Source organism: Eumetopias jubatus, unplaced genomic scaffold, assembly GCF_037043125.1.
Source record: "Eumetopias jubatus isolate StellerSeaLion01/CBP00866 unplaced genomic scaffold, mEumJub1_p1.0 scaffold_12, whole genome shotgun sequence".
Taxonomy (NCBI): Eukaryota; Metazoa; Chordata; class Mammalia; order Carnivora; family Otariidae; genus Eumetopias; species Eumetopias jubatus.
In genome coordinates, this window is record NW_028274818.1 from 46,321,945 (window position 1) to 46,341,517 (window position 19,573).

At 36.3% G+C, this 19,573-nt stretch overlaps 1 protein-coding gene across 1 annotated transcript in view; it reads left to right on the forward strand.

Moving 5' to 3' along the window:
* The window catches only part of HMCN1 (hemicentin 1), a 467,830-nt gene that overhangs the window by 182,407 nt on the left and 265,850 nt on the right, over positions 1–19,573 (forward strand). Inside the window, exons 7-10 of the mRNA XM_028121561.2 lie at positions 10,392–10,512; positions 11,419–11,682; positions 12,921–13,065; positions 16,609–16,730. Of these exons, the coding sequence (XP_027977362.2) occupies positions 10,392–10,512; positions 11,419–11,682; positions 12,921–13,065; positions 16,609–16,730 (652 nt within the window). The remainder of the gene's footprint in view (positions 1–10,391; positions 10,513–11,418; positions 11,683–12,920; positions 13,066–16,608; positions 16,731–19,573) is intronic.

Here is a 19,573-nt window from a genome sequence, read left to right on the forward strand (position 1 = left end):
TTCACCCACTTCCCTGCCCATATTAGTTGCTCAGTATTTATTGGGTGCAGTAGATTGATAATGTTGAAGAGTTTTACTGCTATATTTTAAATAAATATGGCCAAATTTGGTGTTATAATTATTTTAACCAACTTGCCCAATATATGACTAGTGTTGAGTCTGACTTTCTGTGACCACACTAGGAAGGACTATAGGAGGTTCTGAGGCTCTTCTTTCCTCAAATACTTTAAGCAGGACCTAAGCCAGCGGTGTCTTGAGCTAGCAAGTTCACTGAGGCAATTTGTTCTTGCTTTCTGAATAAGACATTAGTTATTGATTGTGAAATATGTACAAGTGACGACATTTCTTTTGCATTATTAGCAACTTATTGTGAAGTATTTGAACCACTTCTACAGGTGATTTGGATTGCTACCAGTGGTATTTCCTTTAGTAAAACTCTTGCCTAGAAGAAGAGGAATATTGCATGGCTGTTGCTTTATCTCGTGCCTAACGCACCTACCTGTTCAGTCATCTATTCAATAAACATTTATGGAGTTTCTGCCCTTGGCCATATTCCCTGATACTTAATGGGCACTAAGCATGTTTTAATTGATAATTAAGAACAGAGGAGCACTGAGGATTACTCTGTGAGTGAGGAGGGAGACGCTAAGGGGATGAGGTGATGTGGACTCTGTTTAGACAAGTCTCTAAGCTCAGTCTCCTATAATTAAGAATACAATAAAAAGACACAGTATCTATTATCATATTATCTTAAATTTGTATCTAGTTCTCACCCAAAAAGCCTCTGGTTCTGCTAGTACACTGTTTCTGGAGTACAATTAGTGGCAACTAAACAAAGGACACACATTGCAATGCATTTTAAAGATAATAAACTTATTTTGCTCCTATGTGAAGTGCCAAAATAAAGTGTCAGGTTGATGCAAAGGAAATTGAGCCGAACCTGCTGACTTTGGATCTCCCTTTCAGATGGCTAATGAGTGATAATGTTTTACATGTGCACTTTCTCCCGAAGAAATATGTCTGAGATTAGATAGTATATCCCTGGTGCTATCTCTCATGCTCTCTGCTATCTGGAAAATGTCTGCTCTATCAGTAGAATTAATAATGGCTTTTTGAGTGTTTTCCATAGCAGTTTTTATCCCAAGTATGGAGAACAGCCAATCTATTATTTGACCTTAGCATGGTAGTCAAAGGCTACCAGCTGAGCCTCAACCAAGCCTTCTAGCTCTTGTCCCTCACTTGCCTTTATACTATAGTCAAATATAACTTTATACTGTCCCTCACCCCATCTCCTGTCACATTCTCTTGCCCCATATTTTCTCTTAAGTTGTTCCTTCTCCTAGAATGCCCTTGCTTTCTATCTGACTTATAATTTTCATGGCAAAAGATAACACTTTCATTAAGCTTTTTCTGATTTTTTTCTATCTAAAAGGCTCTCTTTTCCCTCTGGCTTTCTACTGCAGTTTTTCTGCACCTCCTTTTTTGATGATTTCCCCCTTATATGTTTTTTAAAGATTTATTTATTTATTTGAGAGAGAGAGAGAGCGCGCGCGTGCGTACCAGTGGGGGAGGGGCAGAGGGAGAGAATCTCAAGCAGACTCTGCGCTGAGCGTGGAGCCCAATGAGGTGCTCAACCCCATGACTCATGAGATCATGACCTGAGTGGAAATCACGAGTCAGACGCTTAACTGACTGAGTCACCCAGGTGCCCTGTGATTTTCCCCCTTATATTTATTTCTGTACAGATTTTCTCTTTCTGTTTTACTCTAGACCAGATTTTATCACTTGGCATATGCATATACAATGCCTGGGAAAGAACTGTATAAAAATTCATGAAAATTAATGCATTTATTCTGATAATACCCAAGGAAGCAGGCAGAGGAGTTGATTTAGTTAGCCTATAGTTGATGTGCTGGCGTGGAACACTTTAATTTGTCTATGATTTAAAATGCTATGAGAGTGGTAGTTTCTTTTCCTCTGTGGTTTTCCTCTAAAACCTTGGTAATTACTTTTCTGTAACTTATTAGGACACTCTTACCAAACAGACACAATGAGTCAACTCATCCATATAGTTCGTATAAATGACTCAAATGTTTTAGGCTGCCTCATATGCAGGTAAAAACATGTCAAAAAGAGATAAGTAAAAAGAATTTAAAGTTGTATTAAAAGCAAAAGAGAAGGTTGTTTTATGTACCTAAATTTCCATTGTAGGGAAACTACAAATCCTGGATCTTATTTCTGTGCAATACAAATTTTCCATTCAGGCAGCTATATCTATATATAGATAACCACAGAAACTCTCAGGCCAAATTTTGTCCTATGTTCCTTAAGGAAAACTTCCTACAAAGACATTAAATAATTGTCAGCAACCTTTGGGTTTTTACATGGCACAAACTGTTTCTATTAGTCTAGGATTATCAATGTGATCATGTAATCTAACGCACACTCTGAGGCACGTTTCCATTAAGTAAATTTGGATAAACTTTTCTTAGGTAATCTTCCAAATAGAGAAAGGAGTATATGCAACCACATGATCATATTGGGATTCTGAGACTAGTAGAAAATATTTTGGTTTTAGATAGCTATGCTGGTTGCCAGAGACTACTAATGGATTTTCTAAAGATAAGACTATTTAGAAATCATACTCAGGTGGCATAAACTTGTTTAGGAATCATAATTAAATAAACTTCAAACCTACGAAGGACCACACAAGAAGATTATTATGCTGGCCTCCAATTATTCTTGCCTGGTGACTCTTTTGAATAAGCCTGAAGACTATACCAGGTGTGTTATTTAAATGGATTAAGTGCAGCCTTATTCAGATGTTTTGGGTCAATGGAATGCTTTATAGTAGATTTTTCCTGGAAAATTTCCCAGTTGTTTTAGTGTGCTAATATCAGATTATCAACCAAATGGAATGTTTCCTTTAAAAAAGAAAAGATATCTATATACTTGTGTTATACATAAATGCATATGTATATCTATATATATGTATTTAAATAGAATTTATTATGTGCTTTGGGTACATTTCTCTCCTTGTATCACATTTCTCTAAACATACAATGCCTAATAAAATGATAGTATTTAAACCTAGCTAGGATTATTATGTCTTTGTGCCTGGCATGATACCTAGCCCATAGTAGGTTCTCAGTAAATATTTGAACCCACCATATTTCTTTTTTTAAAGATTTTATTTATTTATTTATTTGTCAGAGAGAGAGAGAGAGAGAGAGAGCACAAGCAGGGTGAGTGGTAGGCAGAGAATGCAGAGGGAGAAGCAGGCTCCCGGCTGAGCAGGGAGCCCGATGTGGGACTCGATCCCAGGACCCTGGGATCATGACCTGAGCTGAAGGCAGTCACTTAACCGACTGAGCCACCAGACATCCCATGAAACCACCAGATTTCTTTAATTTCTAAAGAATAATAGTATGTCATTCAGGAACAAATACTTTGAAAAGAGTTGGGTATCTTTTTTTTTTATATTATGTTAATCACCATACATTACATCATTAGTTTTTGATGTAGTGTTCCATGATTCATTGTTTGGAGGTGAACCATGAGAACTGGGTATCTTTTTTAATTCAAGATCCACTACTTAATATCTTTTTGACCTTAAAGAAATTACCTAATTTCATGAGTCTGAGAAAAATGGGGAAAATAATACCTACTTACTAACATATTAATGGTAAAATTAGTTTTTCTTCTACTCTTGAATATGTGTTAATTGAAAATTATCTCTATACTTTCTATTAATGCAAATTACACATGAAGTTTTTTTTTCTACTTTGGGCTGTTTTTTTTTTTAATAAAACATTGAAACTCTTTAGGAAAGAGGAATCAAGGCCAGCTCTATCAATCAGATTTTAATTCAACTTAGGACAGGTTTCACATTTAGTAGTAGTAGGAATTCTCACTGGCTTAATACAAGAAAGCTAATTCTTTACTAATGTTACATGCCCTTTCAGTGTTGACAAGATGTTCTACTTTACACAGACACTCAGGAACCCAAGCTGATGGAGGCTCCACCATAATTTAGAACTTTCAGCCTCTTCAGTTGTTATAGTGGGGGAAAAGACTGGAGGATGTGCATTGAATTTTTAGAAAAAGGAATTTGTATCACTTCCGGGATGACACAGACATCTCTGTGAGGGATAGACACACTGTATTCCCTATTATCATGGCCTAGTGGTATACTGGATCTAGCTCGTAATGGCTCATAGAGAGAAAATTACACACTTTCTCTTTCCACCTCTGTATTCAGTAACGTCATGTGAGGAGCTTGAAATCAGCTATGGTGGTAGTATTTATACCACAGAAATTGGCAAATGCCAAAAATTAAAGCTTTTTCTCCCCAGAAAGCAGTTTACTAACACTCCATTAACCTGACCTCTCCTAAATGAAAACATATTTAGAAATGTAACAGTGGTAAATGAATAGTTGAAGGGTATTATTGTCTACTACACCATAGTGTCCAGATCAACCCAGAGATTGTTATCCTAAAATGCTGTGCATAGACTTAGATCCTATGGAAAGAACACTGAACTTCAAATGGTTGCCATTGAACTTGCTATCTAAACCTAGGCAAGTAATCATTTATTTGAACATCAGTTTCTTTTTTTTTTCTTTTTTAAAATTTAAATTCAATCAGCCAACATATAATTTTTGATGTAGTGTTCAATGATTCATTAGTTGCATATAACACCCAGTGCTCATCGTATCACATGCCCTCCTTAATGCCCATCACACAGTTACCCCATCCCCCCACCCACCTCCCTTTCTGCAACCCTCAATTTCATTATGGTGCTATAAAATCATCTTTGGATGCAGTAGGATTATATGAAATAACATGTGAACGTACTTAGCACAGTGCTTCTAGAAAAATTCAATAGATTCTTGATGAACCTGGCATTCACTGGTTCTTAAGGAATCTAAGAAAAAGTACCATCATTAGGCATTTAGAATGCTTTAATATCATTTGTTAAACCTACACTTGTTAAGTACCTCTTGAGTAATATTTTGTAGATGATGAATATGATGTAGTTATTCCCTTAAGGGACTTTCCATAAAGAGAGGTATTTAATAGGCCTTCATGCTTAAACTAAGTAGATCCGTCTGCAATAGAGCTGACCAGGAAGATATCAGAAGAGTAACTCATTTTTCCTGGAGCTCTCCATGGTGCTTGTTTCACGGTACTTGAGTCTGTCTTCTTTGACTCCTCATAGACTCACTCCAGTTCAGAAACCTAGACTCTGGTCTACTCTGCTCCTTCTTTTCTCTTACTCCTTTGTGGATCAAGGTTACCTGTTGACCAATTTTAGGATGCCAGTAGATATCTAGTATAATTTTATCTTTGCCTCCGCCCTACTCACACTGCAGCAGCTTGTGTATCCCTGACTCAGACCCTTCCACAACTTAACGAACATGATGTTTGCAATTCAGAGTAATAATGAATTCAGAGTAATTTTGAAATCATGACATTGAATTCAGACAGTAATTCAGAATAAAGTTCATAACAAATTATTATGAACTTTAAAAAATTGCATGAATAAATATACTGTATGAAATACAGTTCTCAGAGTTTCTAGCCCATACAAATACCATGTAGTGTCTAGTGTCTAGAAATTTTCCTGTTATGGTTGGAGCTATCATGCTGCTGCTAGATTTCCCTCTTCTTAACTGCGGAAGCCATGAGGTTAGGGTGGCTCTGTGCAGAAATGATACTTCAAGATATTCTGTGGTGGGTAGATGCTTTTTGGAGTCAAATTCAAATAACCCACATGATATAAATCTACATGATATAAAGACCACATAGAAAAACACTAAATCAGTAATTATGGTCTTACTGATTTTATTATATATAAAGAAAAATGATACTAAAATAGCTAGACTAATTTGAAGGGGAAAAGAAAGGGAAGGAATATACAGCTGGACTACTTCTCTGACTCAACTGCAGAATTAGCTGAATATTCTTTGTCCCTCCAGGACCTTCATACGATTGGTTCTTCTCCAACCCCACTATGTCCATAACATATGAGAGTCCAGAGCCTTCTCCCAGCATTTCTGGAGTTTCCTGAAAGCTTACTTTTTTATGGTCTCCTTGTCTCCTGATTATTTGTGTGTTGATTATAACTTCTGTACTTTGATGCAGGGCAAAGCTCAGCCTCATCAAAAATATCACAGGAAATCCACTAATAATAAGACTTTTGTGCGTTTAGTAGATTTAACTATATGTAGGTTTGGTGTTATGTGTTGAAGCACCTTGTCCCCTTCTGCTCTCTCCTTACCCCCATCCTTCCTTTCCTCCCATTATGCCCCTGCTTCTCTCCTCTGAATAGTCTCAGAAGTTCCACATTACTCTCCTACTAGGTAGAGCAGTTCAGCCTATTTTAGTGTATTCCCTAAAACCAGCATAATCAAACCCACTGCAATAATCATGAGAAAGCATGGGGTGGCTATTGAAATTGGTTCCTGGAGCCTCACTGAGTTCATACCACAGCTCTGGCACCTGCTGTATCTGTGACTTTAAGCAAATTACTTAATCTCCCTGATCTGTGAAATTAGGATAATATACTCCCATACAGGGGCTTTTGTAAAGATCAAAAGTGATTATTTATATAAAAGATAGCCTTGTACAGCATGCATTTTGTATATGTTAATTTTCTTTCTTCCCCTTTGTCCATTTCCTGGTTCATTTTACCATCATTAATAGGACCTTTTTGTTCTTATTAACACTAATATTTGAAAAAGGGAGCTCAGCTAAGAAACAGACTAAAATAATAATTTACCTTAAGAAAATGGACTAAAATTATAAAGTAAACTATGGCACTTTCTTTTTTTTTAAGATTTGTTCATTTATTTTAGAGAAAGAGAGAGAGAAAACCTGTGATTCAGGGGAAGAGGCAGAGGCAGAGGGAGAGGGAAAGAAGCAGACTCTGCACTCAGCACAGTGCCCTGTGTGGGGCTGATCCCAAGACCCTGAGGTCACGACCTGAGCTGAAATCAAGAGTCGGCTGCTTAAGTAACTGAGCCACCCATGTGCCCCTATGGCACTTTCTTATAAAGACATTTTAATGTGATGTTTTGTGTTCCCAAAATATTATCCAAGTATTATTGTAATTCTTTTAAGAGAATGATTGAAGAATGATAAATGCATGCATGAGTGTCAGAGGCCATTTTTAACTAACAGTTTAAATTTCTTATTTTTATTATTTTTTTGAAACCATAATTTTGGTTTATTTGTGATGTTCTTTGCTCCCATTACCCTGATTAATACAGAGTTGGATATAATTTTGCATGAAAACTTACTCAGAAATATCTTTTATTTACAAACCCTTTTAAATTCTATGCAGATATTCCTACTGTTTATAATATAATATAGAAACATGAAGTTAAAATATTTTACCCTTCATATTTTTGGCATTGCTCGGAGAATAGGAAAACTACATCCTTATTTCAACATACTTTGTTAATTAGTATATTTTAAATATCAAAATTAATTTATTTTACAATAATTTTATAGAGGCTATAAGGAGCTCCCTATTCATCAACTCTGCTTTATTTTTAATGTATTGGTTAGTAATGGAAAATGCAATATTTTCAAGCATGGGTAATTTCTAATTTTCTCACTTAGATTTTTTTTTAAGATTTTATTATTTATTTGACAGAGAGAGCACAAGCAGAGGGAGAGAGAGGGAGAAGCAGGCTCCCTGCTGAGCAAGGAGCCCAATGTGGGACTCGATCCCAGGACCCTGGGATCATGACCTGGGCCGAAGGCAGCCGCTTAACCGACTGAGCCACCCAGGCGTCCCTCTCACTTAACTATAAAGCATCACTCTTAAAACAGACTCATTGTCAGTTGATATGTGCACAGAACATTTGCCAGATAATTAACACTTGATGGCAGTCATTTGGCAAATTATGGGTCATATGTACCCTTGGTAACCTCAACAGCCATTTTATCATAGGGGACTTTCTGAGCAGCAAGGCAAGTAATGATATATGATGTCAGTGAACAAATATAAATCAAGTCATCATAATATTGACCCTCCTGACTGTCTTCGCATGAAATCAATAGGCAATACTGTCTTCAATAAAGCACTATGTGATCTAAAACAGTTGAAATTAGACTTAGTAAGGTTTCATATAACCCTTAGGAAATCCTGATTTTAAAATTGGATCATGGGGGGCCCCTAGGTGGCTCATTTGGTTGAGCATTTGACTCTTGGTCTCAGCTCGGGTCTTGATCTCAGAGTTGTGAATTCAAGTCCCGCATTGGGCATGGAGCCTAGTTTAAAAAAAAAAAAAAAAAAAAAAGATAAAATTGGATCATGGTCCATATCCCCTCCCCATCCCTTTTTTTGCTTTATTATATGGAATTCATGACACATTTTTCTTTAGAAATAATAGAATAAGTGGTGGTACTGAGACCCCTACAATTGCACATACAGTCCTTTGTAACCCTTAGGAAAATGGGCTGCAGTAATAGCAGCATCCTTTACACTAAGAATACAACAAACCTATTTTTATGGAGATATGGGTCTTTTCTTTCCCTTCACTTTCCTTTTCCTTTTTTTTTTTCTTTTGGGGTTTTTGCATGTTCTGTTTAATGAGAAAAAAATATGGTAGCAAAAGGGACATATCTCTTCATCTTTCCTCTCCTCATTGCTAAATAATAAGGAACCACAGTGATTTCAGGAAAGCTGTGTAGTTTGCAGAACCCTGGAGGTGGCATGTTTTTAATCATGGTGTGGCTTAATCTGGCTGTTCACCAGATTAAAATTTTATGTATAATTATATATAATATAGGCACGTATATTCCCAATGCATTCTATTAATGCTACTATCATGTGGTCATTTTACTTTGAGAGAAAATCTTGGTGATAAATGTAATAAAATAATGGCGAACTCTTATTCATAAATGTTGGGTGGGTTTTTGAAATGTAGATTCCTAGACTCCACTCACCAAAGATTCTGATCCAATAAATCTGGGCTGGAGCTCAGAAGTCTACATTTTCAAGAGAAAACCTGAGTGATTTTGTGTAGCTGTAGATGTAGGTGCTCCTCAGGTTATATTTTGAAAGATACTGAGGTAGAGGCTAACTCTGACTTAACTATGACTTATCTTTTTTTTTTTTTAGAGATTTTATCTCTGTCAGAGGGAGAGAGAGAGAGAGCACAAGCAGGGGGAGCGGCAGGCAGAGGAAGCAGGCTCCCCACTGAGCAAGGAGCCTGATGCGGGACTCGATCCCAGGACCCTGGGATCCTGACCTGAACCAAAGGCAGATCCTTAACCAACTGAGCCACCCAGGCATTCCTAACTCTGACTTATCTTGCCCTTGAAAGACAATGTAGCACTGTGGTGAAGACCGTGGAGCCTGACCTTTCCATTATAAAACCCCACCTCTGTAGTTAAGAAGCCTCGTGAACTTGGGAAGCTACTTAATGACTCAGTGCCCCATCGCCTTATCTGTGCAATGGTGATAATGATGATATATATCTGATAGGATTGTAATGAGAATTAAATAAGCCAATATATTTAAAGAGTCTGGACATAGAGGAAGTGCCCAATAAACATTAGTGTTATTATTTTATCCTGTGGCCCTCATCCAAATTATTTATTATTTATGCACATGTGAGTCACTTCAGTGCTGAGTTATCATTCAATATTTAGTTCAGTCATCATCCTAGTAACTATAGGCTAGTCTGTTCCTTTTATGTATTTATATGTACCTTTTATGTATTTCTAATACTGCATAATATTAAAGATTTCTATTTCTCCATGTCTTCCTCACCAGCCATGAGCTCTTAGAGGAAAGGGACCATGTTTTATTCACATTTGTGTCTCGAGCACCCAGTGCCTTGGCAAGGACACTGCTGAGCTGGGGATGTTGGTTGGCTCAAATCTGGATAGTGGTCAGCTCTTGTGCTTGTCCTAGCTGTTTCTTCCCAGAGGCAAAAAAAAAAAGGAAATATTTTCCAGAATCAAACCTGGTTGGTGTTTAGGGGAGAAGATTTAGTCATTCATTCATTTCATCGATACTGCTAAACATCTACTGTGTAAATCACTATGAACAAAACAAAGATCTGTATCCTCACGGAGTTTTTACAGATTAACTTAAGGGCTATTCACTGGTGACTAAACACCTATATCTTTTAACATTGGCCTGCAGTGTATTACTGAATTTTATTTTAGGGCGGTCCCTTGGGAAAAGTATTATAAAACTTGCATTTAAGATGTAGAATCCCAGTTAAGTTTAGAACACCCAGATCAGAACTTCAATTATTGGACATCAGTCCTAATTAAACACTCTGTAGTTTCCCCTACTGGTTAGTGTTTATTGTGACTGGTAACCTGGATCAACTGATGGGATTTCTCTTTAAACATTTTTCAGACTTCTAGCAGTGGAAGGCACTCTGTTCGCATCACTGGCCTTAGTACCATTGATTTCCGAGCTGGTTTTTCTAGAAAGCCCACCCTGGACTTCAAAAAAACAGTCAGCAGACCGGTGCAAGGTTTGTATGTACATATTACCAAAATGGACATGGTAGATATCCAACTGCAAAATATTTCTCGAACTCTGTGATTTTATAATTTTGTAGTATTTAACAAAATTGGGAAACATAGCATCTTTACTTTAAACATGATTGTATTCTTGGCCTAGTCATTTTTTCTCAATGTCTAGTCCCAAGACCAGTGATATTGAAATTACTCAGAGAGCTTGTTAAAAATTAGAATTCCCAGGACCCACCCCAGATCTCCTGAATTAGAACTGAATTATGTTAGACCCAGGAATATGCACTGTAGCAAGCACCCCGGTTGATTCCTAAACTTACTGAACTTTTAAAACTACTGATCTAGATATTGAGGCTTTTTACTAACATCTATAAATTGCCTTGTTGTTAAAGTGAAAAATGTGGATTTTATGTGTGTAATAGCTAAAAAAATTGGACATCATGTAGTATTGTACATTCAAAGATAAAATTATTGCCACTTCTTATAGCTTGTTCTTATTTTATTCATGCAAGATTATAGTTTTATAGCTAAGAAATGCTTAATCTTAGTGTGACTCTTCAAATTTCTTTTTTTTTTTTTTTTTGGTTGTTCATTTATTTTATTGCTTCAGTTACTAGGAAGATACAAATAGTGAGTCTTTAAAAATGAAATATTCATGTTATTAAACATCATGTAACACAGTATTCACAATTCTAGTTTTTCCATGTATAAATACTGTTAAAATACCATAAAAATAATTATTAGGATTTCCAAAGTTTCTGTAAATGTTTAAGCCACAATTTGTAAGACAGTTTGTAGTACTCATACTTATGATACTTATCTATTATTATAATGCAAAAATTTATTTGATATATGACCTCAGTTGCATGTTACTTGTAAACAATAACAAAGCCTTTCTCCCGTAGGAATACCTACCTATGTGCTGCTGAATACTTCTGGAATTTCCGTCCCAGCCAGAGTAGATCGTCTTGAACTTCTAAGTATCTCAGGCAGTTCTCTTAAGACCATTCCTGTTAAATACTACCCAGACCGAAAACCTTATGGTTTGTGGAATATTTCTGACTTTATACCACCAAATGAAGCTTTCTTTCTCAAAGTAACAGGCTATGATAAGGATGATTATCTTTTCCAGAGGGTATCGAGTGTTTCCTTCTCTAATATCATCCCAGGTGAGACATCATTTTATTGAACGCTGGAGTATTGATAGTTTAAGGGAGTGATGTGGTCCTAAAATAATGAAATATAAAGTAAAAAAATAATATCTTAACATTATTACTGAGTTATTGAATTGATGGGCATTTATATTTAGGTAACACAATTTTTTTAATCATAAAAAGCACATTCAAAGTTTCATGTTAAGTCTCACTGATTGCAGATCTGAAAATTTTGATTGCTTCACTCAGTGTGAGAACTGGAGCTGGGAAATTCTGGTGCTCTTACTCCCCCACCCCCCCCAAAAAGCCTGGCACACATGTGTAATATTTGATCAAGCTATCTAAATGGGCCAAATGGGTTAAATATTTATATATGATTGTCAGAAACCTACTTCGTGAACAGTAATTCATTGTAAACAACTGGTGATGGTTCTATCTTTATGTGATAAGTTGGCAGTTAGTCAATTGGTAAGCTAGTTACTCATATATTTGCTATGATATAGAGATAAGATCACAGATTAGGGATTATTTAGAGACATGAGATAGCATTTCAATTTTTATATTTGTGCTATTTCTCAAGGCTAATGACAACTCTGATCAAAATTTAGAGCTATAGCTAGAGCTGTGGATACACAAATCTTTATGGTTTCTAATATTGTAGTACTGGATTGAGGGACAACAATTTATCATTTATACATAAGATTGTAATTTGGGAAATTCAGAAACAACTGTGTAGCTAGTCTTTAATCGTTGTCAAATGGTGAGAATAGAACTGTCAGTATTTCCTTATATACAGTATTCGAAGTTTAGTTGTCTTAGCCCCTAAACTGAATGCTGTAAAACCTATTGGATTCTTAAAAATCAACTTTTCCCATTATTTCCCATTCAATTCTAAGGCATGTGGGTTCTTTTCATATATTTACATTTTTGAAATAAAAATAGGTTCTACAATTGATGAAGTATGGTAACTAATTTGGTAGCTTTTTCTTTTCTATCTTGGTGGCCCCCAAAATAATGTGTCTTAAAAATAGAGTCTTAGATTTAATGAATACTTTAGCAAGGGGTCCATGGAGAGATCCAGAAATTAATAAGTTTGAACAAAGAAAGATAATTAAAGTGGGTTTTAGTGATTTAGATTAATTGAAATGCAGAGGATTTACTGGAATAATTAAAGTATGAAGCTTTTGAATGCATTAACAGGAAGGTACCCAATATCATTGTGATCTTGTTGCCCATGTTCTTTTTCTTCCTAGATGCTCCCAAAGTTACAATGCCCAAGAAAACCCCAGGATACTATCTGCAGCCAGGTCGAATTCCCTGCTCTGTTGAGAGTCTTTTACCCTTTACCCTGAGCTTTGTCAGAAATGGACTTACACTTGGAGTAGACCAGTATTTAAAGTGCGTACATGTTTTTATTACCAATTGTAGACAAAATTAAACATCTAAATACAAATAGATACTTATTTCAATGTGCTTTTTCATTGGAAATTCTCATTTGTTTCATAGTCTTAGAATATGGCAGTGAACAAAACAGACACTGTCTGTGCCCTTACGGAGCTTACATTGTAATGGAGAAAGACAGAAAACATATATAATATGTTAATTTAATAAATGCTAGAATTCATTCAAGGGTTGATTCAGGTTTTATAGAATCTGAATTGTATATAACTTGAGGGTCTCTTGTTTGTTTTTTAAAAAAATTTATTTGACAGAGAGTGTAAGCAAGGGGAGCAGTGGCAGTGGGAGAGGGAGAAGCAGACTCCCCGCTGAGCAGGGAGCCCGTGTAGGATTGATCCCAGGGCCCTGGGATCATGTTCTGAGCCAAAGGCAGACGTTTAACTGACTGAGCTACCCAGGTGCCCCTTGAGGATCTCTTGTTAAGATGAACAATACAAAATTATGAATATAAAGTTAAGTACCAAATCTTGGAAGGGTCCTTGCAAAAGAGAAAAGTTTAAGCTTTGTTGGTCTTGGGGCAAGCAAGTCTCTGAACATAATTTAAAGTGTTATGATAAGTGAATCCAATTAAGTGCTGTGGCAAAATGTAGAGCAGATTAATTGAGATGAGATTAATTCTGGTAGATGGGGTGCATGTGGTTTTGGCTTAGTTGCAATTTGAAAATTCAAATAAGGGATATTTGAGCAAAGACCTAAACATGGTGAGAGATGGTCATGCAGATATCTAGGGAAAAGCATTTGCACAACAGGAACAGTAAATGCAGATGCACAAAGGCTGGAGCTGACTGGCATGTGGGAAAGAAAGATAGGAAGGAAGCCAGCACTGCTGGAGGAGAAGGGAAGGGGAGGGGTTAAGGGAGGGGAGTGTGCTGGGGGAAACGGGTGGAGTGGGAGTATGTGTGGCTACTGCATTTAGCAATCAATGGGAGTGGACAAGAAGGCACTGACTTTCTTATGAAGATGGGTGATTGTTTTTAGATAAATATAATCTATGATAAAATTAAGTAGACCTTGAAAACTGGGAGATGATTTCTGGAAAATGTTTGTTTTTTTAACTTACTAATGAAACAAACTGCATTTGGCAAAAACTCTAGGAATTATTTTATAAAACTTATATGCTGTTAATTAATATAAATAACTTCCATAAGATGCTAAATATTTGACAGCATTAATCTCTTTATGGGTCATTTTAAACAAAAACTATGGCAGGAATCTTCAGTAAAGCTTTAGAAAAAAATTCCACTATTTAAAGATTGAACTGTATTATTTCCTGCTATTTTTTTTTTATATTGTATATCTTGATGATTCCCTTAGCTCCATGTTTAATAACCAGCAATGTAACTGACCAGGGTATCAAATGTTGAAGCTACATAACTTCCTGATGAAATCAAATCATTCTGCTTCATGTTTAAATAGTAACATATTTCAAAGACACTTGAGATTCTTTATAAACATTAATTCATTAATTCCACACAATTCCTGGGAGGTAAGCCACAAGAATTCTTTCTCTCATTTTTCCAGCTCTGTGGCTCAGAGATCTGACAAGCCTTGCTGACATATATTAAGCTCTTTGGTTGTGAGAGGCTAAAGACAGAATTTGGCATGGGTGGTGATGGATTGATACTCTCACCCCGATTCACTCACACGTCCCTGCCCTAGATTTCCTAACTTGGGACATGTGACTTAATCTTTGTTATGTGAGTCGCTATGGTCACTAGGGGATGTAAGAGAGAATTAGTTTGCATGAGCAACAGGACACATTTGTATTTGACATGTTCTTTCCTTATTCCAAAGGCCATGACTTCAAAACTTCTTATTGTGGCCGTATAATTTTAATGTTAACTGAGAAGACGATATGATACAAGAGAATTATTTCATGTAATATTTCATAAATAAGAGAGGAGCAAGTATCACTGTAAAGAATATTCTTCAAGCAATCCAACACTGGCCTTGTGCCTTTGAACAAATCACTTATCCTTCTTCCTGAATCTCAACTTAGTTGTTGCTAAAACAGAGGACTTGGGACTGGAAGAACTGCCACTATCTGTCTAAAATTTCCATGTGTCTAAGTTTTTGATGAATCCTAATACATGCTTGGCTGTGAAGTAGGCATTGCAGAAAACACAAATGACTGTATGTATTTCAAACTCCTGCCTTCCCGGAACTTACCAGTACCTCCTAGACAATGACAATTATAAACCTGGACTCAGCTTACTGCTATTAAGCACAAAAGATATAGCTTAGGTGATCACTAGGGGTTAGAGTCAACTGATAATCCCTTTCCTTCTGAATGTGACAGGACCACTGACATCTAATGCATACACAACTGAAAAGAAACTAACTAAGATGAATATTCTCAGTTACTAAAATATATGGAACAGTGACTTTGCTCATTCTCTCACTTTTCTGATGACAGGAACTTATGACTTCACTTTCTCTTACAAAGTCTAATGTGCTAAATACACATTAAGAGCGCAGTAAGTTCTTCATGGTTTTTGATGACAGTTATGGTTTGTCTGGATGGCAAGAGATCTGGAGTCATTACTGATATTATATCTCACACCACTTTCAGACTCCAGTGGAAGGTGTCTTGACTCTGCAATGGGCTTTTCATCTCATCTATGTCTTGAATGTTTAAGGTTATAAATAGCTATGGGTGAATGTAAGAAAAAAATTATGAAAATAGTTATGATTTTCAATTATATTTTAAAATAAGATAATGCCTGTTTTGTAGATTACTAGAATCTTATAACTATCTATTATCTATTAATTAGATATTAAATATCTATTAGGATTAAATATATCTATTACTAAGACACCTCCAGAGAATGAGAAACAATTTGAAGAGTGTTAAAGGACAAAGAATAGTATTTATTAAATGAATGGATAAATATTATAGCAAAGGGATTTTTTTAACCTAAACGACAGGTTTGATAATAAAACTGATAATTTTCTTTTCTTTTCTCAATGTATACACAGGTTGAACCAGATAGTTTCTATAACCTTATGTGGAGCTTACACATAAGAAAGTTAAAGAGAACTTATCTTTTTGGAATCCAAAAGTCTATTTTCTACTTTCAAACTTATGAATTACCTGGTTGACTTGCTTTGACTAAGAACCCCCACCGAACATGACCCCAAACTGGAAATAATATGGAAGGAGAGAGGATTTAAGGAGTGTTTCTCTGTTAACTCATTATCTTATATTTTGACGCAGCCAGAAAATGTTTCCCTAAAGAAATTCACAAACTCCATATCTTATTGCCTTTGTTGTGCCTTTTGCTCAGAAAGCTTAATGTTCTAATTAAAAGGTTTGTCCTTCTAAGCTATAAAGAACTCTGCAGTTTAATCCATTTATTTTTACATTGTTCTTCATGTTAATGTGTTAATAATGAATATTTCAGAAAAAAATAGTGGAGTCACCACTTTCAGCTTTGCCTTGTTTTTGTTATAACTGAAAAGATTTCTCTTTTGTTACCCCAGAGAATCTGCCAGTGTGAACTGGGAGATTGAAAATGTCACTTTGTCTGATGAAGGCGCCTACGAATGCATTGCTCTCAGCAGCGCAGGGACCGGACGGGCGCAGACATTTTTTGATGTGTCAGGTAATTATCACTAATTGCTTTGCCGTTGCCTGCATATTAACGCATCTATGGAAATGGGATGTTTGCTAATCCTGGTTTCACCACCTCTTAGCTGTGTGACCTTCTTGGGCCAATCACTGAAGGACTCAGGGCCTTGGGTTCCCAAACTGTTAAATGAGGATGTCTGTAACAGTCTCTATCTCATGGAGAAACTATGAGGATAAACGAGAGAGTATGTGTAAAGCACATAGAAGAGAGCCTGGCACATGGAAACACTTGATAGACCTTAGGTATTATTGTGGTGGTGGTTGTACTATTATCATTATTATTGTAGGGGCTCAATAAATATTTTTGGAAATGACCATATAGCATTTTTATTAAAATTTAAAGAAATTTAGAGAAAGGAAGGGATAGAATTTAAGAAAAGGAAGAGTTCTATTCTGAGAATAACAGAGTTAAAACTTTCCCTTTTCCTCCCCCATATTCATAATAAGCAGAGTGCTTTTATGAGTGGATTCTGACATTAAATTGAAGACAATAATGAAAGTGATCATGTTCAAGAAACACAGGGCCTTAGTGGCTACTATATTGGTATTTTTTTTTAAGATTTTATTTATTTGCTAGAGAAGAGAGCATAGGCGAGAGAGAGGGAGCGAGAGTACAAGCAGGGGGAGCTGCAGGCAGAGGGAGAAGCAGGCTCCCCGCTGAGCAGGGAGCCTGATGCGGAACTCGATCCCAGGACCCTGGGATCATGACCTGAGCTGAAGGCAGCCACTTAACCAACTGAGCCACCCAGGCGTCCCTACAATATTGGTATTAAGAAGAGTGGAAGAAATGCTAATTATTTTGCTTTTAGATAGTATGTTTCCAATGAATAAATGAGAGGCAAAACTCATTGCTTTATAAGGCAGAATATATTTTAGTGAAAAAAATCACTTTTTCCTCTAATCTCCCAGAATTCTCAGGACACAAAAAGACTGTCATTTTTAACCAATGATCATGATTTAAGCCGCTTACTCAGCATAAATCTAGAATTTATTGGAAAGTTTGTTTCAGTTGATTTATTTTCTACCTACCTTGTAGATTAGTGTTGCTGTGTGTTTAACAGTAACCCTATTCTGACCTAAATGTAGCTGCTCAGTTTTATAACAATATCTGTATCTGCTTTTAGTAATAGTGTGCATTTTCTTGAGCCAATTAAAGACAAAAGAAACTATAGAATTGTAGAACTGCTTAGAAGTCTAGGATTTATGTTTGTTATCAATAAGTCCAAGCTGAACTTTAAAACAGAGGCATGCAAGCATGTTCTTCTTGGAGTAAATTTATTTGTATTCTCTTATTCTTAGAAAAATAAAGTTTGTCTCCTGAAACAATTTTGTTGACATGCATCATAAACTATTCATTTTTTCATCTCCAGTAATTATGAAAGGCATTGGAATTGTGTCAACGTTCCTCAGCTTCTGGGAAAACAAACGAGCACTTGAGGTTTTTTTTTTTTATCCCCCCCCCAGCAATATTAATTAAGGGAAAGACAACAAGGAAAGAAATTTGAGTGAGTGGATTTAAACATCTTGCATAAACAACTGGGAAGTGCCAGTATGAATTTGTGAACTATTAAGAATTTGGCTCTGGGGTGTCAGTAACTTCCATATGCATGTTGTACACATGCCCCTCTACTATAATTTGTACCAGCCAGGCAGTGGTATCAGCAGGAAATTATACTGTGCTCAAGCCAGATTTCAGGAATTGTGTCCCATTCGGTCAATTAGGAAAGAAGGAGCGGAAACACTGATGGTAATGGCAATGATTATAACCACAGAAGTAACAAGCAAGTGCCCCTTTGGACTTGGAAGAGTAGATATTTATTTCTGGGCTTACCGTTGCCTGAAACCTCCACCCACTTCTGAATCTCTCTTAGCCTAGGCTGAGATCCCAGCAGTTACCTAACCAGCCCACTGGCATCAGGTGCAAATTCACAGGATAGTTAGATCTTATATTTTGGAAAGGAGTGTTAATAATGAAGGCATTATGGGATAGTGATGTTCTTGTGTCACTATGGACACTAATTTATTTTGTAAAGTCAAAAGGCACCCAAGAGCAGTCTAAAGAAAAGCTAAAGTTCTACTAATATGTTACCTCAATTTTTCCAGCATTTTCTTCTAGTTCACATGTTTAAGGATTTTTGGTTCATGTGAAATGTTGATTATTGAATGTTTTAAATGCAAAATGGGTGTAAAAAGCATTGTAATTTTAGTGAATATAAACACATAGAAACAAATGAATAGGGTTGCAGAAGCATGAAAACTCATTCTTTTCAAGTGACATTTAGTAATTTAGTTTAGTACTGTTACAAATTATATTAATTTACTGAATTTCTTTATTAATACAATGCCCCTCCCCCAATGCACACACGTAGAGTACTATAATTTTAGGTTTAAGTAAAATACCAAGAATAAAGAAGACTTGTCAGGGGCATGTCAGTGACAGGGAGTCTTAAATTATAATTATAGGATATTGTTTTAGGATAGGATAAGACTTGGAAATAATCTTGCACCACCTCATCATTTTGTAGGTAAAGAAACTGAAGCCCAGAGCAAGCAAGTGACCCATTATGGTTACAAGGATAGGGAGTGAGACGATCTCTGCACTCTCTTCCAGCAGTCTTTACCTGATGCCACAAGACCTATACTTGTCATTCTTCTTTCAGTTTTGAGGCTTTGAGATTCCATCGCTGGTTCCCTTATTCTAGCCTCAGTTGTTCTTTCACTTAGGAAGAGCTAACTTCCAGCACCAGGCTAGGTATTCCATTATCTTGGCCTCCCTCATCATTTCCTCCAACCTCGGCAAGTTTATTTATGCATGAA